Consider the following 25,936-nt stretch of genomic DNA (forward strand, 5'->3'; position numbering starts at 1 on the left):
AATGTTCTTAAAATGGGTTTTTTAAACGCTTTAATAACATTTAAATGTCAGGTTATATAAAGGTCATGAAAACGTTTTTAAAACGTTATTGCATATATTTTGGGTAAACATTTTTCGCAAAATATTTTTTCAACCCCTAAATAACATTCTGTTTAGAATGTTTTGTATCAAGTTTTCAAAAAAGTTTTTAGAATGTTACACATTTTAAAAACGTTTTAACTAAGTTATATTTTGGCTTTTAGTTTAGGTAAAAGCGTTTTAATAACATTAAAATGTCGGGTTATATAAAGGTCATGAAAACGTTTTAAAACGTTTTGTATGAAAACACACTACAACAATATTTTTAAATGTTTTCAAAATGTTATTGTAAACTATTTTTGCAATCATTTTTAGCCAAATGTTTTGTCAACACTTAAATAATATTATGTTAAAATATTTGCACCCAGCAAACACGGAAATGTTCTTAAAATGGGTTTTTTAAACGCTTTAATAACATTTAAATGTCAGGTTATATAAAGGTCATGAAAACGTTTTTAAAACGTTATTGCATATATTTTGGGTAAACATTTTTCGCAAAATATTTTTTCAACCCCTAAATAACATTCTGTTTAGAATGTTTTGTATCAAGTTTTCAAAAAAGTTTTTAGAATGTTATTAAAACGTTTTTATACCCTTTATATAACCCGACATTTAAACGTTTTCTATAAAACATTTTGTGTTTGCTGAGCAGTAGATCATCAAAAAATGTTTTCAATGTTATGAAAACGTTTTATACTCTTATACCCTTTATATAACCCGACATTTAAACGTTTTCTGACAACCTTTTATAACATTTTGCGAATAGTGTCGAAAACGTTTTGTGTTTGCTGGGTATAGGGTTTACTGATTTAATGATGAAATATCATCAGGTTTTGCACATTCAAATAGGTCTAATAGGTCTAAATATTTCTAACAATACATATTATTCTAAAATGGTAGAGAAGTATGAAGTAAATTGTACGTAGAAATTGGTGTTTTATGCAAAACACCAATGCACCATGGCTGTCAAAATAACATAGTTCCTCCTTTTTTCTCTCTCACTTTCTCAATCTCGCTCCCCTCCCCCACCCATCCCTCTCTCATCTCCCATTCCATCTCTTCTTTTTTACCAACCTAAGAGACAGCGGGGGGGTGCCCCACCGAAATTTTTCAGGGATAGACTGGAGACGACAAAGAGTATAAAGTGTCCTTAAAATGACTAACAATGGGACAAAATGGACAAATGGGGACAAAAATTGGCTTTGCACCCTCACGCTAAAATCCTAGCTACGCTACTGCCAAAAGAGTACCTGTATGTATGCCTTAAAGCTCTGAGATATGTGCCTAATGCATATGAGTTTATCAGGGTTTATTCTGTGTTAAAAGGTACAGAGCCGCGCCCACTTGTTTTCAAGTTTCTAACAAGTCTTTTTAGCATGTTTAACATCTTCACCTCTCACTGAACATCAACTGCGAAAGTGTCTTCTGGGTGGAATCAAAATGACCCTTTTAACATTAATATATCTGTGCTAACCTTTACTAGCATTAAGACTTTCATCTGCCGAATATTAACCGACATTGTCATCAAATAAAGCATTTTTGCCCATCTGGTTGAGCTTGGTTGTCCATTGCACTTGCCTACACGATGAAAACAAACGGAAGCTTAAGTTTCATCAAGTTGCATTTACATCGTATCATCGTACCAAGCCTCTGGCTGTTGGTTCATTTGCGTTACACCAAAACAAAAGTAAACCCGACCAATCTGTTGCCATCGACATGGTTTATTGACGGTAATAGAAGTTCATGGCCTATGGTCATTGTCATTCCTACAAATGCTTTTGTGGTTTGAAACGGGGTTTGAAAGAGACAGGAGTCATTTTGACTCTTGTTCTACAAATCCAAATCTTGTTTCTAAATCCGAAAGGCTTAGAGGAAATTGTTTGTTGATAATGAGAAATCAGCAATGATTACCTTTCCTTACATAAGTTCATTCAACGTGTTTGTCTTGACCAAAGGACTTACACTGTAAAAATTGTGTGTCTTGCATTCACACATTGTCTTCAACAAACTTATGCCTTGCCCGAACTTCCGCACTCAAAACAACCTTTGTATCGGTACATGGAAGAACTCCAAGTTCTTATTTCTCGACCCAAGGGCTAAAAGCAAAATTATAGGCCCTACCCTTGCCTTGATTTGTTGGGAGTGACATTTCTTTTCCTTGCTCTTCTTCAATTTTGTTTCTTTCTTTCTTTTCATACAGAGCAAGTGTCTTAGAGTGAGTCTGCATCCAAGACACACTGTTTCTGAAGTATTGTTGACGATTGTGTGTATTTACACGACACTGTCATGACTATTGACAAACTAAGCTTCCAAGACGTGATTTTACAGTGTAGTGTATAGTTTTTCTGGGAGTTTAGTCTGCCTGATCTTCATCCATGGCGTTGTCTTTTTTTAAAGAGAGTTCTTGTTCTGCCATTCAGCAGTCTTTTGGTCGGGTCACAGTGGCCAGAGGGGACAAACGGTATTATTGGGAGCTACGAAATTGTCCTATAGAATCGGTCTTTATCGGTGTTTATAAGCTTTTCTATTAATGATAATTGGCAATGAAGGGACAAACCAAAATATCAGATGGCGACCATTCTTTCAACTCCTTGTACTAGACCCTAGAGCGAAAATTATAGCAGTATATAGCAGCAAATGACAACCACTTAACCGTGAATGGTTTTAGGCAATTATCATCGTAATCAGTTGGTAGAGCATCGGTCCGGTGATCCGAAGGTCCCAGGTTCAAATCCTGAATAGTCAGTGAAATTTTTTCACTGGCTGTCATTTATGTATGTGTTGACTTGTGTTAAAAACCTTTCTCATATTGTAATCAGAAATGAAAGGTGTTATTTTCAGGATGAGCCAAAATGAGCTCGTCTTCGATGGCGAAGTTCAACAACCCTCATTTAACAAGCATGACTCAAGAGTTGACCTGAATAAACATTAATTTTCATCAGGTTCGCCGTCGCAAATAATAAAGGAGACAAGGAGAAAAAGTGATCCCGCCTGGGAATCGAACCCAGGACCTCAGGTTTACGAGACCTATGCCTTAACCACTTGGCCACGGGAGCTTCATGATTAGGCTGGTTGAAATTCGAACCCATAAGCGGTCACTTAAACTTATCTCCTCCCCGCAAATAGCCCATAGTAGCTAGAGCCGTAAGTGCGAGAAATAAATTGCCATCCTCCCTGTGAGGAAATTTAACACGGAAAAACAGTGTTAAATTTCCTAGGTCTCGTAAACCTGAGGTCCTGGGTTCGATTCCCAGGCGGGATCACTTTTTCTCCTTGTCTCCTTTATTATTTGCGACGGCGAACCTGATGGAAATTAATGTTTATTTATATAATTCCCGTCGATCATGCCACTGTTTTTCCGAGTTGACCTGAAGTTGTGGAGTATGAGTTTTTGCACCCAATACGTTCAAAGGTCATTCTGTACATTAGAATCCTATTGGGGTTAAAGAACTGTGTATTGACAAAGTTGACATGAACATGTTCGAGATCCTATACTGGACTTGGCGGGGCGGGCTAAAGAAGAACTTACTTAGGCGTGGGTTCGAATCCCCTATTCAATTTATTTCATTTACTTTTCCCTGATGTTTTTTCCTTGCAGTCCGATGTAATTGAGTTATTTGTTCTTTAGCTTATTTTTTCTCTTTTTTCTTTGTTTTTACTGATTTTGATTGTTTTAGGCCTATCTTATGCGCGCCACGGATCGACGTTAAAAGGTAAATTAGATCATATAGGCCTATTATACATGAGCTTACATGCGTTCGACGAAAACTAAGGCACGTACTGTAAGTCAGGTCGAGAAATGGTCATTCTGAAAAGTGAAGTGGTTTATATACAGAAATTAAATATACTCGTTTTAATTGGTTGAGTCACACCGTATACCGTCACCAGAACAAAATAACGAACCACTTCACTTCTGCAAAAAATATGAGATGCCTCTTGAATCTTGACTTGTTTGTTTACATGTTCGTTCGTTCACCAAGAATACGGTCCTCTGACGATGTATGTCTGATTCTAGTCAAAAAGTTACTCGTCAAGTTGAAACCGAAGTTTGTACATGTCTTTATACTACACTCTTAAAACGATCTACTCATTTTTAAATAGACACTTGTCAAACTTGAGGGAAAGTATATACAGATGGAGGACATAACAGATTTCTCTTCAAAATGAATCGGATATTCTCATCCATGCACATGAGATGGATGTTCTCATCAACATCAACGGTATAGGTTTAGAATTCATCAGATCTAAAGCAAATTCTCTAAATTCTTTTCAACCTTCTTCTTTCGCGATGGTTTTTTTTAAAGACATTTCTTGTTTAATCAAAAAACAGCCAAGCCCTTCCCATTCCATCGATTCCCTTAAACTGAATGCAGCATTTGAGGAAAAATAATGAGATGGCACATTTTATCATCCCCGTCAGCATGGTTAGGGATGTCAATCCACAGATTTCAAAAACTGCACCACAAACATGACAAAATCATGCATTGTCATTCACCGTACAGAATTAGAATAGCTAATATTACATTTTCAATACGTTATTTAGGTTAATAAGCATGCAATGTAATCTATATTCAAGTCAGTTCAGCCTTCCCTAGTAATAGGTTAGATTTTATCTAAAGAAAAGGGTTTTTTTTTATGTGCTTAATGAATAATGACACCTTACAATATTACAAAATCCGTACATTTAACCGTATATTTTCGTGGAATTGAAGCATTTAATGGGTTTTGAATGAATCGAAAGCGCGTGCATGGCTTGACCTGTGCCTTATCAAACTCACAAAAGATCTAAATATTTGCTTTGACTGTCACAAGTTTATCGCTATGTTTATTTTCAAATGACATTCGGATGCTGAGATTTTCAAACTTCTTGAAAATAGTATACTCCTGATCCCGGCCCGGTCCTGATCTCAGATAAGGTTTCTTATACAGCAATGGGCTATAGAGGAATAACTTTTCAATCAAAGAAATGTCCGGATTTCCAAGTCTGCTTTCTGAAAACTACTGGAATTCCAGTTGCCAATGTTACTTGAAAAAGCTTGGAAATCCAATTAAATGAAGGAAAAATCATGGAAATGTCCAAAATGAAGTCTCAAATTGATGATTTCTGATTTTGAACTATTTTTCTGTCTGATTTTTTTGCCTTTGGACGCTTTCATTTAAAAATCTGGATTTCCAACAGTCACAACTGGACAAAAGTCCGGAAATCCGAACTCCAGGGGGTGTGCATCTATTTTCTGGAATAGCCCAATATCTGACAGAAGTATAGATCAACTTGCTATAGGTTTCTGTTCAGTATACCGTAAAAACTCGATAGTTTTCATATGTGCTTACTATCGAGCTCTTTTAAAACATGCGAACATGAAGAGCCCCATCCACAAAAGTGAGGCTAAAGTGTAAAGAGTTTTGAACAAATCATCGATAGGCCTAAACATACTAACAAGTTAACTTGCAAAATGTGTGTCTCAATCCCATTTGCTCAGTTGGTAAAGCGCCGGACCTTGGTACAATTTCATGTTTTCAAAAGCGCTCAATAGTAAGCACATATGCTAACTATCGAGTTTTTACGGTAGTAGAACATCAGCATCTAAAATAAAGACTATAGAGAGCCTTTCTTACTGTATCTTTTTGGTAACCCATCTTCAGTTCAGTGATAGCCATTACCGTAATAACATGGTATTCAGGGAGAATGTAAATCACACCACTTCCTAATAACAGTTTTCAATTATAAATTATACTTGATGACACTGTTGCATAAGCACACTTTTTATAAACTCCAATCGCACAATTTAGGTGAATTTCGTTCTCAAATGGTTCGAAAACATGTAAAAAACAGTTTGGGCCATTTTCACCCAGTATTTTGATCATGAATCGTGAAAATGGGCAATTTCCTCCTATTTGGTAAATGGTTTTCAATTTTCATCTCATAAATATACCTTCATCCGTATTTGGATTTTTTTTTGCTTCAAAATTCGGGAATGTCAAATATGGACATTATATAGTTTAGATGGCACCTTTAACCTTCGGACCAATTAAGAAATAAACAACCCGCTTTACTCCCCAAATGTACAGGGGATCTCAGCTGATCTCTCTATCATGTCTACCAAGTTTGACGCTATAATTTATAATATGTAAACTTGCAAATCGGAAAATCGCCACAATTAGGATAGGAACTCCACACTAATTGCAAAATTAGGACGATTGACCGTAAAGTGAACTATGGTTGTAATGCCAATTGTCATTTCGCGCGTTCCCCCTTTTTCGCCTGAATACGTCCACTGAGAAGTGTCTGATGCCAATGCTTATACTTGTACACCATTTTATACTACACCAGGAGCTGTCAGGTAAGGGACGGCTTCAAAACTCGAGCGCCCGTTGACCTGCAGTTGATGGCGGTAGAATCGTGTTTCATTGTTTAGACCAATAGAAACCGCTTCCAAACGGATGGAACCGGGGGAACCGGCGGGTAACCGGCGGTTGAGCTTTGAAGCCACCCCTAATGAATCGCAACCAGTAGTGAGTAAGTGAAACTGCCGTGCACGTATACGTAGAAGTTTCACTTGAAAGGTTCCACTTCCAATTACGTCACAGCTGAGTGATTTTGAACAATGGGTGTGTCAATGCGTAAGAAATCGCAGCCTCTCAACTCTGCTAAAGCCGTATGCAGACTCCGAGTATTAGACGTATTTGATGTAACATATCTACGTTATTTAATCTTAGTCCCATTCTATTTCCAGTAATGTTTAAGTTCTAACGAATGTTTGATGACGTAAAATCGATAATATGTTACGTATAATATCTGGTAGAAACATATGATCGATTTTACGTCATCAAACATTCGTTAGAACTTAAAAATCACTGGAAATAGAACGGCAATAGATTAAATAACGTAGATATGTTGCATGAAATATTATACGTTTAATAAAAAGTCTAATAAAAAGTCTGCATACGGCCTTAGTGTGGAAGGATAAATAATATTTATCAATGGTTTTTGTACCAATTTGTGTCTGAAGCCCGAGGAAGATGTTGTGAGAAATATCTTTATTATACATGTAGTATTAAAGATTTATACAATAAAAAGACTGGGTCTGACATACATGTATTATAAGGACTCTGTAGCATTGTGTTACATTTTTTTCAGCCATTTGAGAATTGTGAGCATATCATGTACATTTCAACTGTCTGGACCCATTTATATCATAGGCATATCCTTTCATGTGTTCATGGAGTATTTATTTGGCGAGTTTCTCCACGGCAACTCCTGTAAGTCTCCTTTCATTACTCTTCAGCATACTGACCTGTGTCCCGGGATATATGTTCGTATACCGTTAGGCAGTTTATTAAACTGACGGGGACCAGGGAAAGTTCATGAGGAGAAACAGCATAATATACACAGGCCTACACTCAAAAAACTGTGTTTAGCCATTGAACACACTCTTGCCGCGCCGTCACTTTGTAAACATGTTAAGAAACTAAACATTACCTATATCAAATTCCTAAACATCAATTTTCAATGGCAAAACATTAACTACCAATGCTCTAAACCCGACTCAAAACATGTTTATTATTTAAACACGTTTACAAAGTGAAGGTAAGAATGTGTTTAGAAAAGTGTTTAAATGCCAAACACTGTTTTTGCAGTGCACCCGTATAGGTACCACGGGTACACCCAGAGAGGAGTCTTATTGTGTAGAAAATGTCTCGACTTAAGAGTTCTAATTCTCAAGTTCGTGCATGATATTGCTTGAGGCGTAACGTGTCTTGCTCATTGCAACTCAAGCGTTCACGTGTATATTATTTTGTAACAATATTCTTTAAATGATATACGATTCATTCACAGGCCTTAGGCCCAGACGAAGATCCATTGATCACGTTGATTGATGAAGTTAAGTTGAAATAACTTAATTTTTCCTACAAAAAATGACAGAACGGAAGATGTATGAATTGGAGCTTTGGGAGCTTTTGGGTTGTCTATGATCCAATATAGTATCACGTCCTTCATGATTCAGTACCTTTAAACAATCAATGCTCAAACTTTGGAGTAGGCCTATGAGATTCTCTGTACCCAAGAACACTGCAGAAGAAGGCCATTTGGGAGCTTTTGAGCTTTCAAGTTAATGTGCACGCAGACTTTTTGGTGCTGACTTTCTCTGACTTTTACTGTTTTTGCAACCCATCAGTATAGGCTACCAATTTTTCACAAAAAGCACCCAAATAGCACCCAATTTGTCCACATTGGGTGCTTTTAAGGGAACTTTTTCCCAAATGCGCTCAATTGTGCGCACTGCTTGTGCACCGAAAACCCACCCATATACCAAAATCGCTGAAAAGGTAGCCCAAACCGTGGCACAAGCTCAGCATCATCGTTTTGAACTCAACGTCGTATTTTAAAACTCGACGTTATTATTTCATTCTCGACGTAATTTTTTTTCTCGGCGTCATTCTTTTTAACTATATAGGTATTTCGGCGTTTAATGTCCAGTGCGGCGTGCCATACACCTTACACGCCCCTCTTTTGAGTTGTCTCTTTATCTCTCTGGTATAGAGCTATTGTACCATTCTATAGACCGAGCAAGATCGTGAGAAATTGTGGGATAGGCTTTTACGACGGGAATTCATACCTAACAATTAGTAGGTTTTTAGCGGGTTCGCCGTCGGACAAGTTTAGAACTGTCAAGCTTTCGTCAGCAGTAGCTCTGACTTCTTTAGGACAAAGTACCTAAGAATGAGACATGTAGGCCGCCCCTTGCCTACTGATGGCTCTGAAAAGAGCCGTTCACTGAAGACTGTCCCTTGTCAACAGAGAACAAGCGAATCTCGCATATCTGCTAATTTTAAAGGTTTTTTGGTGGCTCTGAAAAGAGCCGTTCACGAAAGACTGCCCATTGTCTACAGAAAACAAGCAGACCTCGCCTATCTGCTAATTTTAAAGGTTTGGTGGGCTCTGAAAAGAGCCGTTCACTGAAGACTGTGTCTTGTCTACTGAAAACAAGCAGACCTCGCCTATCTGCTAAATTTAAAGGTTTGGTGGCACTGAAAGAGCCGTTTACTAAAGACTGCCCCTTGTCAACAGAAAACAAGCAGACCTCGCCTATCTGCTAAATTTAAAGGTTTGGTGGTCCTAAAGATCGTGAGAGTTCATCTAGTCTCAATTTCTGTCAAATTTCCTGAGAAGGGAAAACTTAATATGCACCTCGCCTCGATGTCAACACTGGCTGAGATCAAATCTTTGGTAATATGTCTCATTTAAATATAGCACACCTTTCCGTAACTTGGTCCGTTCCCGAAAAAGAGTTATCAAGCAATTCCGACTTTACAATAGAAACTCCAATCAAATTCTGAGGTGATAATTTTTCTGTGGTGTCAAATTCAGAGGTGATAATTTTTCCTGCTAGCATCAAAAATGAAGTCCTGAAAGTGTGTGCGAAGTATGAATTTTGTGAAATGCAACTTGATTGAGAGCTCGCAATAGAATTTTGAACTCCTATTTGTTAGGTTCTAGTCTTGTTGAAACTGAAACTATTGCAGCCTGCACTGAGTATAGCAAGCCATTGGGGTTATTACGTATATGGCTTGCTGTAGACGTGCTTGGATACTTAAAACATCTGAATTGTGAAAAACGGAATAAATGTAAAAGAATAAACCAATACCGTAAACGTTCGCCTAATGGCGGTATGGAGTTCATGGAAATGAGAGAGCGCCATCCCTGTAAAAGCCGACTATTATCACTGATCATTAAGGGTACGTGTAGTTAAAGGATGATACCTATCGACACATACAATTATGAGCAAGATCGAACAAACTTGTTCATGATAATGCGGTAATCATTCACCTGATACGTTGTGGCCCAGTGAGCAGAGCATTAGACTTTAGTGCGAGGATAAAGAGAACTTGTGGAGAAGTTTGATGGTTCGAATCTCATGCAGTAACTTCTGATAGATTATGATGTCTGTCAATGTTTTTTTTTCTGATTTGAGGAAATGTTATTCTCTATTTTCTTGATTTTATCTTCAACATTGTAAATTATATAATTTTATTATTTTATCTTGTATGTGTCTTTTTTCATGATTCTTTGTTTTTTCGTTTCATTTTAGAGTAACTCAGTCCATTCAATCAAATGTTGTAATGAACCTATTTGATTGTATAGGCATTTGTTATGTGTGTGTGACGAACTGTCGCGTGCGACAAGTCTTCCAATTCGCGCGAGTGTCCTTGCCTATGCATCAGTGGTCATAAGAGGTATATCATTTTATTCGAAAGGGGGTCCCAAATATACGGGGGTCATAAAGTCTTGGAAAGAATAATAGCAGGGGGTCATAAAATGTTTTATGACCAAAATGTAGGGAGTCACACGATGACCATAGAAAGTGTGTTATTTTATTCAAAAAGACTGATTTCAATACAATTTTGGGGTTTGGGATCATAAAATTTTTGTTGCCGAAATAGGGGTGCGCAATTTTATTGACGCAGACTTTTTGTAAATTTGGGACCCCCTTCCGAAAAAAAATGATAGCCCTCTAAGAGGATTCAAAAGATAACCTCTGCCCCAATAATCCCTAGCTATATTTGTTTGAAACTGTTCCACGGAGGATGTATCATAAATGACCTATAAATAAAATTTGAATGAGTGAACGAACAAAATCATACAACGACCAACTGAATAGCTGTGCATATGACGTATCATCCCGTAAATCTAGTGGCGGACTACTCAAATGCATTCAATAAAAACATGATTGCATCTACCGCGACAGTTCGTCTCACACACATAACAAAATGCACTACGATCAAATAGGTTGATGACAACATTTGATTGAATGGACTGCACTGCGCCATGATTACGGGGAAGAAACCGGTCCAAATCTTTTGTTTGGAGCCAATCGATAAACGCAAGGCCTCTATAGCTATCATTGAATACTGGCTAGGATTCCACAACACAATGAGAACATGTTATAAGGCGCTTTGGAAGGCACACAATACCCCAATGGCTTTCCATATTATGTGCACTCAACAACTATTCAGTATCGAAGCCCGGTATCGAAGTTACGTAATGTTACTATGTCAACGGGATCACGCGCTTAATTGCAATTCTGGGTAAAAACCACATGTGCCTGCTAACGGTCAAAAAATTTTTATTGCATGAGGTGAAAGGGCTTTGGTAGTAGGTTACAAAAAGTCACATCAAAAAATCCTCCGGAGCTTGTTGCCATAGCAACGGCAGTTTGTATGATTTTCGTGATTTTTGCTTATTTTGGGGTGAAAATAAGGAAAATATGTACTTTTCTGAATTGCTCCTGACTTTAAATTTGAGGTCGCATTAAAAAGTAACCTTACCACCATAAAGTATTGTCTTTGTGCTTTCCCCAGATGAAAAAAATATTTCAATAATATTTCCCCATGTGCAATTTTAGGGCTGGGCAACATTGCCAATTTAGCACTTTTGAAAAAATCCAATTTTACCCTATCTTTGAAGTCTAAAAACTAATTTTGCTTGAGCACCCAGAATTATTTCCTCTTTGTTGGTACTTGGGCAGACATTGCCCCTTCCAAATTTGGTAAAAAATCTCTGGGGCTATTTGACCTGTAAAGCCAGTGTTGCCAGAAAGTTTGAAAATTTTCAAAAAATGCATTTTTCAAAATAATGCATTTTCTACATATTTACTCATGTAACCTTTAATACCACCAACTTAATTGAAATATTTGCACACTTTGCATACATGATTAGACGCACACTGCAACGGAAGCAACACTTTGAGGCTGGGTTCAAGTCCTGTCCTGCAAAAACCGGTATTGCCAGAAAATCATATTTTATTAATCCAAATTTCCAATTTGTGCATTTTACAATTATTTATTCAATTAATTTTATAGTATCAATGTTAGTTGAATATAATGTGCATTTAAACATCATCTGATACAATACAGGTTCAGACACATGGGCGAGTTTCTCGACAGGTGGCTTAGTAAGCCTTAGGCTTTGGCGACCTAGAGGATACTAAGCCTACTTTTGACCCACAATAGTAATTTTTACATAGAAAATTTTTTGGAAAATGATATATGCACCTTAAAAAGTGTATCAGCTTACTAAGATGGACGTTTGGATCAAAAAAAGTAAATCACAATATTTTTCTGTGACCTATTTTTACCTATGACCTCTTGGAATTCATAAGTAGGCCTAAAATGCAGGTTTTTAATGATTTTGGTCATTTTGGGCAAAAATTGACCCTTTTTAACCACCATCACAAACAGGTTTTGAAATTTAGGCAATGATGGTATTGCCAGATTATATGACAATTAATTTACCCACAGGCTTACCCGTAATTTTTGAGTTCGTCAAACATGCGTGCATTTGTTTGAAAACGTAGCCATGTAAAATTAATGATACGCACAATAATATAAACTTCAAACTCCCATGGGGGCATCAATATTGACATTTGCATTGTTTGACACCCTTATTGAATTTCTCTCCTAAATTAAGACATCCGTTCTGATACCATCAATTTGACTTCTACTTTTACGTTGATACAGGACCTGTTGAAGATATACTTGTCCAGGGTGGAAAGGTAACATCACATCGAAACAACCGTGCAGACAATATTTACCATGTTTACAATGCAAATAATAATCCAACTGGTGAAGAAGCTAGTGGGTCATGATAGGCTGTTGCAATTAAAACACTCCCTATTTTCCCGATTTCCCCTTGTTTCTAACACAATCCTCAAGATAATTTTCTATCAGTATGTGTAGGCCTATATGCTATCAATTTGGTTAAAAATTGCCATTCCAAAAGTATCATGGTATGATCATTGGGTGGAAGGGAAAGCAGTTTCATATCCCCGCCAAGACCCGGCGCAGATTTGGGGGGGGCAGTGGGCCCAACCCCCTCATTCCGCCCCCCTTCCAAAAAAAAAGGAGAGAAGAGAAGAAAAGGGAGGAAAGGCGATTATTTTAGGCATTGCTTGAAGGCGGGTCCTCGTCCTAAAAGCATGTGAAAATTACTGCGGACCCGCCAATATGCAGGGCCCGAGTGGGACGGGAGGGCCACTCCATTTCGTACATTTTTCTCTATTTTTTCTCAAATCCCCCTCTGACTGCCCTGGATCCGCCACTGCCAAGGCCATATCATTTCACATTTCAGGTGGGATAGACCTAAGGGGGGCAGCTATGGCCAGCTATGGCTGCCATTGAGGTGTAGGAATGCATGAAATTGGATTCATCTACAATATAGCCTCGATTCTTTGTTAGCCTTGTGTGTCATGTTTCGCTAAAAATTGTGTAGATGTAGTCTACGAAAGCCTGTTGAGTCAGGTTTAAAACTCATCATTCTCATAATAGATTACACAAAATATCTGATATATTTACAGGCTAGATCACACAAATTATGTCTGGAAAATGTACTTAAACCATTGCTATGACGTCTATTCATTACTGAAGATTATTTTCTACGAATGAACACTTGACACGTTTCTATGCAAGAATCCACAGTTTTAGAGCGTATTGCTAGTATAAAGCAATGGTTTAAATCAGCGAATACACTTGAAACTGTTATTCCTTGATACAAGTTCACTCGGCTATGCCTTGTGGATCGTAATCAAGAATCAGCAGTTTCGTGTATTCTCATTAACAGGATTATCATAAAGCCTAAAATATTGTTTGATTGGCATAACATTTTAAGCTATTAGGAGAATTCAAAGAGATGCCAGTTTACAAGGAAACGGCCTTTTACGCCCATTTTTTGCTAATTTTACTGGGAAATTAGCTCTATTTCACAGATATTTGCTTAAAAATGAGCATTAATGGTCGTTGCCATGGAAACTGCATACTTGTTGAATTCTCTCAATAGCCTAAAATTAAAGAAGCCCTATTTATCAATAAAGTTAAGTGTAATTTAAAACTTTTGTAATGCAAAAAATTGCTAAAAATGGTAAAAAGGGTCCATTTTTAACCAAAATGAACAATATCATTGAAAACCGGCATTTTAGGCCTACTTATGAATTACAAGAGGTCATAGGTCAAAATCATAGGTCACTTTTTTGATTTAACATCTATCTTAATAAACTGATACACTTTCCAAGATGCATTTGTCATATTTCAAAAAAATGTCCATGCAAAACTAGGCTTTAGCCTATAGTATCTTCAAGGTCGCCTAAGCCTAAGGCTTACTAAGCCACCTGTCGAGAAACTTGTCCATGTGTCTGAACATGTATTGTATCAGATGATGTTTAAATGCACATTATATTAAACTAACATTGATAGTATAAACTTAACCGAATACATAATATTGTAAAATGCACAAATTGGAAAGTTGGATTAATGAAGTAAGATTTTCTGGCAATACCGGTTTTTGCAGGACAGGACTTGAACCCAGCCTCAAAGTGTTGCTTCCGTTGCAGTGTGTGTCTAATCATGTGTGCAAAGTGTGCAAATATTTCAATTAAGTTGGTGGTATTAAAGGTTACATGAGTAAACATGTAGAAAAATGCATTATTTCGAAAAATGCATTTTTGAAAATTATCAAACTTTCTGGCAACACTAGCTTTACAGGTCAAATAGCCCCAGAGATTTTTTACCAAATTTGAAAGGGGCAATGTCGGCTCAAGTACCATCAAAGAGGAAATAATTCTGGGTGCTCAAGCAAAATTAGTTTTTAGACTTCAAAGATAGGGTAAAAATTGCATTTTTTCAAAAGTGCTTAATTGGCAATATTGCCCAGCCCTAAAATTGCACATGGAGAAATATTATTGAAATATTATTTGCATCTGGGGAAAGCACAAAGATAATACTTTATGGTGGTAAGGTTGCTTTTTTAATGTGACCTCAAATTTAAAGTCAGGAGCAATTCAGAAAAGTACATATTTTCCCTTATTTTCACCCCAAAATAAGCAAAAATCACGAAAAACATAAAAACTGCCGTTGCTATGGCAACAAGCTCCGGAGGAATTTTTGATGTGACTTTTTGTAACCTACTACCAAAGCCCTTTCACCTCATGCAATAAAAATTTTTTGACCGTTAGCAGGCACATGTGGTTTTTACCCAGAATTGCAATTAAGTAATGAACCACGATCGAAACAATCAGTACACAAAAAAGGCATACCAAAATAGCGTGATCGTAATGATCGCCATATAAACAGTGCTCGGTTCCGATACCATCACGGAGTTGCGTAACTACTTCGTGGTCTGATAGTTATGTGATCTGATCTACTTGGGTTCGATCCTTTTAAGAAAAGAAAAAATAGCTGATCATTTATAATGCATAAATGAATAAAGTAATGTAGTTACACAATTTGAAACATTGAGGCCGTTCTATTTTTCAAAGGTCATTTAACTGTTAAATGTAGTGGAATATATCACGCATTGATAGGTAGCAGGTGGAGCAAATTTTGTCAGCGGGTTTTGTTGCCGTTTATTCGCAGTACCTATTTATCTAAAAAGAATAAGAAAATTAAAATTAAATTAAAAAAAATTCACAATATTCTTTCGTAAAATGGGGACAAAATCCAAAAACATTTCTTGACCCTTCTTCACATAAAAGTGGGGGCAGAAATCAAGATTCGAACAAGTACCATTCACCATTCAAGGCGCACCCTCTACCGACTGAGCTAACGGGTCAGACAATAGAAGGGTGTAATTTTGAACTGAAGAGTATTAAAAAATATGAAGAAATTACAATGTTATAAAAAGATTTACCAAAATAAGGTATAACGTATGAATCGATTTACAAATTAAGTCCAATGACACTTTGAGAAAGAATACCTGAAGAAACCCCAAAACAGTTGCTGCTCTAGCAACTAACCTAGTGACCTTAAGTATTGGGTCATGTCACGATATTTTTTCTGAGGCATTATGTCCAGGTTGCTCAATTTAACATACACGTATCCTTAATGCTGTTGAGATTTTACAAGGATGGCGCTCTCACATTTCTAAGAATCCAAAAGCGCCATTAGGCGAACGTTTACGGTATAAGGCAAAGTAAAATAAAAAACATGTTTCACGTCCGGGTTTTTGGAAAAAAGGAGGAAGAGGGGGCTTTTTATTTTTTATTGCAAAACCAGTGTAAATACCCATAATTAGAGCTGTTTTATAGCGGATACAATAATGCCTGGAAAAAGGAGGAGGCCTCTTGTTATTTGTTCTGAGAGATAGGCCCCTCTAACTTTCACAAAACCTTATAAAAGTGTTTCTTGTATAATAGCAAGGCTATAGAAAGCATCTCTACTTCCTAGACATATTTTTTGAAAAGTTATACGGTATTTGAATTTCAAAAAATTAAAATAAAATTGAAAAAAACCTCAAAAAAGGAAGCGGGAGGGGACGTGAATCATGCTAATTTTTTTATTTGGCCTAATGAATATTTATACGCTCAAAAAAAAGTGAAAATCACTCCAAGTGAAATGTTCACTCTTCAATGAGCCATAATAATGAAGGACCACTCCAAAAAGAGTTATGGCTCATGAAGTGAAATTCACTCTTTTGGAGTGAAAATGCCACTCTTTTGAATAGTGATTTTCACTCTTTTTGGAGTGCATACTAGTAAATACTCACACTTTTGGTTTACTCTTTAACATTTAGAGAGTAAACTGTAAACTTGGATTTGCTACCCCTTTTGGCATGTTTGTGTAAAACGGAATACGTTTCATACGAAAAGCTTTGTAATAATGAGGCAAGTTATCAAAGATTGGAAGTAATGACCAATGTAATACTTTCAAACTTTTTGTACATCCACCCTTTGCTGATCTTGTGAGTCTTATTCACTGCTGGCAGATTTTCATTTATTAAAAAGGAAAATCCTCCACGATCAGTGACGATGATGAAATCAGGTCAGACTGGGTTGGGCTATTCCAGTTGAAATCCATACACCCCATATGGAAGACATGACCTGAATCTTCCACACATGGAGTGTGAAATTCAAATGGGGTTACCTGAATGGGTTAGTCTATTTGTAATCTACACCCTCTGTCTGGACGATTAATGTCATATCTTCCATAGGGGTGATATATATCAACTGTAATAGCCCATTATTCGGAACTTGCATATTTATTGTTTAAAGCCACCTAGTAAATGGTGATGAAAATGCAAAGGAAACTCAACTTACTTGAGTTTGTTTTTGAAAGGAAGACATCACCTAATACTTAAATAAAAACTGCTTAATGATTCATTCAACTTAAATGGTGTGTTGAAGAAGCTATAATGAATTGTAAAGTCTATCCTTCCGTTATCAAAATCTGTTTATTTGAAAACTATTCAATATCGTACGTACGGTATACACCTGTCATTGTCACGAATTTTCGTTTTATTTTCCAAATTCTTAGTGCGAACAGTATTGTTTGCTTGCTTACATTAATTCAATTTTCAAGTCAGGTTTCAAATAATGAAACTGAAAATATAAGATATATTGGCTTAATAAATATAAAAACAAACAAACACCAAAACAACGTATGTTTCAAAGTCCATGGCATGCAGTTCCACAAACGAATGCGGAAGGCGTTTTTTTTAGATTTTCTAAATTAAATTGTTTTGAATTAAGATGTCATTTTCGAGTGTTCAAAAGTACACAGCATAAATTTGTGGTTGATTTGCACATTTGAAGTACAAATTTAAATTGTTTTATACCTAAACAATGCGAGTATCAAAAAAGTACATTTTCTTCCAAATATGTCTCAGAATTTCATGATTTTACGGCAAAAAGCAAAAGCAAAAAAAAAAAAAAAAAAAAAAAAAAAGCAATAAAAACAACAAAAAAGAAACAACAACAAACAAACTAATGTAAAAAACAAAAACAAAACAAAAACAACAACAAAACTGAAAAGAAATATGAATTTGCCGTTTCAGCTGACATGGATGTGCTGAGAAAAATGACTCGCACGTCGGCTTTGAGACAACCAGTTTTTGTTTGGCCTTTTAAGTATTTACCTAGCTGGGGGGTTTACACCCCCAGCTAGGTACTGTAATGCTCTCCGATTCTTCTTTCTTTCTTCTTACCTAGCCGGGACACCGGCTAGGTCTTGTGATGCTATCGGATCTTTCTTCTTTCTTCTTCTGCTTCTTTCTTCTGGCAACAAATTTCAAAATGCTTCTTCTCTTACATGTTACATCCTACAATGACGTCACTTGCACATAGCATCGGCTATATCCAGTGTCTATAGGATATTCACAAATTTGGGGTCAAAGGTCATTAAGGGTCATTTCCGGTATAAAACCAAATATCTTCAAAATGCTTCTTCTCCTACATGTTACATCATATAATGACGTCACTTTCACATATGCATCGGCTATATCCAGTGCCTATAAATTATTCACAGAATTTGGGTCAAAGGTCATAAAGGGTCGTTTCCGGTCTGAAAGCTAAAAATATTCGAAAAATCACTGTCTTTACAAATTATATAGCAGAGTGTTGTCATTAGCTCACATGCATTGCTACCAACCAGGGTCTTTGGGGTGTCTACAGTTTTGGGGTCAAAGGTCATTAAGGGGTCGCTTCCGGTCAAAAACCAAAAATCATCAAATATGTTCATTTTTTATATCTCAAAACGTAACCAGACCAGAGTGACATAAATTTCATATATGTATTAGTGATACCTGATGTATGCACGGTATTTTTATTTTTTGGTTAAAGGTCGTTTAGACGTCATTTCCGGTTTTAAGCTAAATAACTTCAAGAATTTTTATCTCCATAACTAAGCATAGTAGATTTTTAAATTTAAACTGTAACAATGCATTTTCTCGGTGTATATGAGGTTTTTTTATATTGGGGTCAAAGGTCATTAAGGAGGTCAAAACGTCAAATTTGCAAAAAATGTTTAAAATTACGGAAAAGTAGCTGTATCTCAGCCTATGGAAGACGGATAAAGCCCCTACATGCTACAGTGATGCACCATTAATGGTGTGAGATGTCCATAATAGCCGGTCAAAGGTCAAACTTTAAGTTAAGACTGGCATTTCCGGCCAGCTAGGTCCAGATCTGTAACCAGATCTAGTTCTTCTTCTTCTTCTGGCAACAAACTTCAAAATGCTTCTCCTCCTACATGTTACACCCTACAATTACGTAACTTGCACATATGTATCGCCTATATCCTGTGCCCATATGGTGCAAACAGAATTGGGATCAAAGGTCATTAAAGGGGCATTTTCGATATATAACCAAATATCTTCAAAATGCTTCTTCTGCCACATATTACATAGCACAATGACATCACTTACACATGTGCATCGGCTTTACCCAGTGCCCATACCTAGCACACAGAATTGGGGTCAAAGGTCATTAAGGGGGTAAAATCTTAGAATTGCATTATCTGGACATCTGTAAGGAGTATGGGGCTCAAACTCGATACAATAAATCTCATGACCAGCGGAACATTTTGCGGGGTCAGGTCAAAGGTCATGCAGAGGTCAAATTTTAGAAACGCATTTCCTGGACATCTGTAAGGGGTACGGGGCTCAAACTTGGGGACAACAAACTTAATGATCAGGGGAACATGTTGGAACACTTTGCAGGGGTCAGGTCAAAGGTCATCTGGGGTCAATCTTTATAACTTAATTTTCTGGATATCTGCAAGGGGTATGGGGCTCAAACTCAGTGACAACAAATCTCATGACCAGGGGAACATTTTGCAGGGGTCAGGTCAAAGGTCATGTAGAGGTCAAATTTTCTAAATGCATTTTCTGGACATCTGTTAGGGGTACGGGGCTCAAACTCCACAACAACAAACTTACTGACCTGGGGAACATTTTGGAACACTGTGCAAGGGTCATGTCAAAGGTCATCTGGGGTCAAATCGTAGAATTTCATTTTCTGGATATCTGTAAGAGGTACTGGGCTCAAACATGGTGACAACAAACCTCAAGACCAGGGGAACATTATGGAACATCATGCATAGGTCAGGTCAAAGGTCATCTGGGGTCAAATCTTAGAATTGAATTTTTTGGACATCTGTTAGGAGTACGGGACTCAAACTCGGTGAAAACAAACCCCATGACCAGGGGAGCATTTTTGGAACATTCTGTAGGGGTCAGATACCTCCACAACACCAACATGCCCCAGCTAGGTTTGTGGTCTATGACCACCATTTGCCACTAGTTTTTTCTTGTATTAAAACTACTAGATTGGAGCTTGGGCCGGGAGCTTGGGTTTCACACATTTAGGGTTATACGGAAGGATTCAAGCTACATTTGATAACAAAGTTATCTCATGGATCATACTTAATCCATCATCTATAGCTTATGGGTGTATTGTCATCCATTTCCTTGTTAAAGTGACCAATGGATTTAAAAGAAATTACCTATAGACAATTTGGCTTTAATAAGAAAACTTATGACGCACTTTCTGTGATTTTAGTTTGCGCCCATTAGACGCACCCCTGCGTGTCTGGGACAAATATCAGAATTTTTGTCGTAATACATTTGTAGAGTTTGAGGTTAAAATCGGACAACATAGTCCTTCACATGCTCAAAGGGTTGATTGAGACAGCTGATTTGTTTTCATCTAAAACGCCGCATATGAAGTATATAATGTAGTTCTTTGCTCCTCGCCTTTGGTGCGGTGGGTACTGTATACCCACAAAAAGACAAGACACCCATCTACACAGCCTACCCACCCCAAACCGCGCCCACCCCACACCACTAACACACCGACACCCCATTAGCTCCCATTCACACTGCCACACACCTATAGTTTACAAAAATTACAACTTTTTGCGGTGATTTTGAGCAAAATTTGTTGATTTTGCCCCCCTGAAATTCACTTCCTCCATGCCCCGCCACTGTCCTTATACAGACGCCCCCTCACACCCCCACATATATCTACCTCAATATACACGCCGTGATCATTTGGTGATCCAACCCCCACACACCCCACCTCCCCCACGCACCCACCCCTAAGTTAAAACTCTCTCCACGCGGGTGTCGACTGCAGACGACAAGTTTCATTGTTTTTAGAAAATTCAAAAATTGCATAATTGTTTATTGTCATTACCATATTTGGAAGCAGCATGAAATATGCATTAAAATGAATACAAACAAGCCTGGTATTGGTTCAGATAGGTCTTGATATTTTGAAAAATATCTCAAAACTAGAACTTTTTATGTTGAAGCCTATGGCTAGCATGCAGAGCATTAATAAAGTATTGTATTACCTGTAAGTTGCACTACTATCGCCGCATTCTTTTTTACTAAACGGTGGATAATAAGTTCGTAACTGATAATTGCACCATGGAGCATTACTTCGATGTACATACATCTCTGAACCATTGAGTACTCGACATGTCACTTGTTTTGTTACTCTAAAGTCACAAAAGTTACTTGTTCTGAAAAGAAAAAGACAGAAAATGCACAAAACGTTACCATGGTTATACATAAAGATAGATTGGGATGAAAAGGCATCTATTCAACTCAAGGGTGAGTAAAAAAAACTGCAATAGAACAAAGAATCGATATTTATGTAAGAACCAAATCGAACTTTCACAATATTGAAAGATTCTATAAATGCTACACTCAATGGCCACCTTCTGTGAAAATATTAAGTGAATCGCAACTACCGTTTAATTTTGATGAGTCCTTTTGTTGCGATACCCAATTTCGTTATTTGTCCACGAGGTACCATGTATTTTGAATGAGAGCACACAGTGCGCGGTAAAGGCACCATATCTGAAACTGACTTTAACTTAAATAAGGTTGATTTTTGTGTTAATTTAATTTCTTTTTTCTGTTCAAACAAACTTTCTAACATTACTTTAAGTCCTTCATACCTCACTCGACTCCAACTCCAGTTTTTTAATCCCAATATGTCCAACTTACTGGATATTTTGTAATTCACTCCATTTCAATTTGCGCGCATTTCATTTTGACATTTGAAAAACTCGCCTGCAAATTTGTATGTTTTTGATAGAGAATAAACATCTTTAAAGTAAAGGTAAAATGAAAATAACAACAAATAATGTTTCTTCTCCTTAACCAAGACCACGGGCAATATCTCTTTGGATGCTCCATTTATTTTAATGCCAATGAGGTTAAGAAAATGGCAGTTGTTCCAAATCGAGGTCACAAACGAATGATAATATGGCTCGGCTTGTAAGCCAAGCCAAAAAGAAGAAATCCATCGAAAAATGGCCGAAAATGCCGGCGCACCCTTAGTCATGCTCGAGTACACAAGGGTGGTGTTGATTGGGGAGGGGGTGTTGGGGTGTGCCCGGGGTGTGTGTAGGTGTTGGGGTGTGTTGGTGTGTGTGGGGTCAGTGGGGGTGGGGTGGAAGTTGGAAGTGGGCAGGATGTGCTTCAAATGGAATCGGACTTCTTACAGTGAAATCTATTTTTGGTTATCCTTTTAACCTTATATTTTGGTTTACCTTCATTTGAATGGTTGTATTTATGTTATGTCGTATACCATACTGAACTTATTCTGTAGGACGAGATATTTCCGTGAGATAATTTTCTGGAGTTATAGCCTTATATCAATTACGGATCACACACTAGAATGCTTTTGACGGAGCGATGCCCCTATAGCGATCACCTAATTGCCGTTTGACTAAATTAGCTCGTCAGGCATGGATTGCATGATGATATCTGACAACTTCTACCAGGACTTCTACCATACTAATTGGAGTAACTTATAAGCTACAGACATGTACAGGTAAAGAGGTTTTCATTTATACTTTTCAAAAAAGTATAAGGTCAATTGAAAGTTTAACAGTTAAAAGCTAATAATCGTAATAAGATTTCTTTGAAAGTTCGTAAAGAATTTCAGTGAAGATTTAACTACGTTTTAACCCAGCAAACAAAAAACATTTTCGACATCATTCGAAAAAAGGTTAGAAAAGATTGTCAGAAATCGTTTAAATGTCGGGTTATATAAAGGGTATATATAAAGGGTATAAAACGTTTTCATAACATTCAAAAACATTTTTGATAACTTACTGCAATAATTCTAACATAAAATGTTTAAAAAAAATATTTTATAATAACATTTTAAAAACATTTAAAAAATATCTTTGTAGTGTGTTTTCATACAAAACGTTTTAAAACGTTTTCTTGACCCGACATTTAATGTTATTAAAACATTTTTACGCAAACCAAAAATCCGTTTTAAAAACGTTTTGTGTTTAATGGGAAGATGTCCTAATTAAGTACTACGATAAAATGTGACCGTTTAGCACGAATGAGCCGTAAATATATGCTAAATTGTATTCTGAGTTACAGTGTAAAATGTGCATGAAGGTCGTATTCATAGGTACCTCAATTTGGTGCGACACATATCTCATTTTGATAGTCAAACACCTTTTATACCAATCAATAATCTTATTGTTGAAGAGGATAATAAGCTTCTACCTTAGATGTCTATAGGATAGCTCTGGTCTTTGTTTGCTATGGCCAAAAGTGGTGGGTTACAAAGCATTGTATTTTGTCTAGGTATGTATAACGATGAGAGGACATTCTTGAACCTCATTGACTTTGGGATAATTTGAAATGACCGCCAATTCAGCATCGAAGTGGTTACGTAATTCTCTTGGTTACCGGATCACGCTATTTTGATATGCCTTCAAGTGCCATATACTTTGTGTGGTGATTGTTTCGATCGTGGTTCATAACTCAAGCGCGTGATCCCGTTGACATAGTAACATTACGTAACTTCGATACTGAATTATGACTGTTTGATATTTATTACCAGCAATGTGGAAAAAGAGAAACATGTAGAAACGAAAAAATGTATCATTTTGTTGAGGAGCAAGTTCAACAAATCAAATGATATACCATTTTAAAGCTTATGAAATATATTTCCTAAACACGAAATAAAACAAAATTGACCGGGGAGGAATTTACGGCTCATTCGTCGTGTACGGTCACAAAAAAGAATATGAATTGATCGATAATGAAAGCTACTTCACATATGAATTCGAATATGAATATTTTTTCATGATTTTCTTAACAAATTTGAGCAAATTTCTCCAAGATATCATTCAATATTTGAACAAAACCTATATCGTTAATAGAGGTTATCCACTTCACTCATGTGTGACTTCTAACAAAAGGCGCCGATTCCCGTAGTATTCCTTATTCAAAACAAATCAATTCATGACCTCGGAGTTACCTGCATGACTCTTGGCGGGCTATTTTGAAACAGTCATGGTTGCACATGCAGGTACTTCTTTGGAAAGTTGTAAACAAGGTATAGCAGTCGTTGATAGGATATGCAGCTTATAGAACACGGATAACCTCTATAGTACGACAAAACTTTCATCTTGAAAAAGAAAATACAATAAAGTAAGTCACTTCATGAAACCGAATAGACAAAGTTCATTGATGTTTGTTTCGTCATGGGGGCGATAGTAACGTTTCTATAAAAGGACGTAACCATATATAGCACTAATTGAGAGATATTAGGCATCCTGGGTAGAAATTCTCATGATTGTAATCTCTGCATGCGAGTACCGTCCGAATTGGTTACAAATCACTTGAATGGGCTATTCCAGTTGAAATCCATCACCCCTATGGAAGATATGACCTTAATCTCCCACATAGGGGTGAGAATTTCAAATGGGGTTACGTGAATGGGTGACTCCATTTGAAATCTATAGACCCCTGTGTGGGAGATTAAGGTCATGTCTTTCATAGGGGTGATGGATTTCACCTGGAATAGCCTAGTATATCTTGACCTTATAACGAGAGGACGCTCAAGACATGCTGATTTTCAAATTATTTTATTGCCATTGATTTTCGGTTTTGTCTATTTTGGATTCATATTACAGAAATCCTTTGCCCATGGGCCACCAAGTATCATGAATACTTCTTAATTTGTGTTTAAATAGATCTCAAATCACTGTGATAATAATGTTTAAAACGACCATGCAAAAACCCAAATTCTGAAATTTCTTCTGATATTTTTCAAGAAAACACAATAAAACGTTTTCAACTTTTGGCTAATAGTTTCATGAAAAACCAGTAGTATATCCAGGGGGGGGGGGTACAGGTCCTGTGAGAAGTCTTGCCTCCCATTCTCCCCTAAGTTCCCTTCTTTAATCTTGCCCCCTATGGGATGCTGGCTACTCTGATGACTTGAAAGTTACCTTGCCCCTGCCTCTTTGCCCCAGATTTGCTCCCCTCTGAAAAAGTCCTGGCTACGCCACTGTGAAGAACCATTTAAGCAGTTTTAAATCTGTCGGACATTATGGAATGGACAATTATCCATTCAATAATGTCCGACAGATTTAAATGGATTGACCAAAATGTGGGCCACATCTAACCGAAGAATATTGAGCAATATTTAAATGAAAATCTTATTACATGTTTCAGACGCCAAAACCTAAAAACAAAGTAATTACGTTTTTAGTTGCACTACGTTTTGCGTTTCCATTATATTCTCACTTGAGATTCTCACTTAGGGATGAAATCAAAACTCGAACGGCGGTCGACCGCCGGTTCCGTTCGGTTGGAGCCTTTTTCTATTGTTTTAAACACTGGAACGCGGTTCAACCGCCGGTAACTGCCGGTTAACCGGCGGTCGAGGTAAATTGATAATGCATTTGTAAACTGCCCAAAAGTCTCATTTTATGCGAATGTTTTAGTTGTTTCATTGCAGAAATACCACCCAGAGTCTGTACATCGAGTTCAATCGACATTACAATCATTTACACATTAAACATTCCACTCATTCTGTTGATCGTGACACGAGCCATTTTGTCAGAAAACGTTAGGCGAAACATTTTCCTTCAACAAATTTGTTCTGGTAAACGTGTTTGACAAGTTTCAGTAAAGAATTTCTGAGAAGACATGTGTAATACTAGTAATTGCCTTTGTAGGGCGGTTACCATCGTAACGCCGCGGTAAGGTCTAGCCATCGATGCAATATGTCGTTTTTAATAATTCTCTGTCACATATTTT

The 25,936-nt window shown here is 37.0% G+C and overlaps 1 protein-coding gene across 1 annotated transcript in view; it reads right to left on the reverse strand.

Moving 5' to 3' along the window:
- The window catches only part of LOC140163829 (collagen alpha-1(XXVI) chain-like), a 109,998-nt gene that overhangs the window by 6,568 nt on the left and 77,494 nt on the right, over positions 1-25,936 (reverse strand). Inside the window, exon 2 of the mRNA XM_072187144.1 lies at positions 21,199-21,369. Coding sequence (XP_072043245.1) covers positions 21,199-21,369 — 171 coding nt within the window. The remainder of the gene's footprint in view (positions 1-21,198; positions 21,370-25,936) is intronic.

The sequence above is a fragment of the Amphiura filiformis genome, chromosome 11 (genome assembly GCF_039555335.1).
Source record: "Amphiura filiformis chromosome 11, Afil_fr2py, whole genome shotgun sequence".
Classification (NCBI taxonomy): Eukaryota; Metazoa; Echinodermata; class Ophiuroidea; order Amphilepidida; family Amphiuridae; genus Amphiura; species Amphiura filiformis.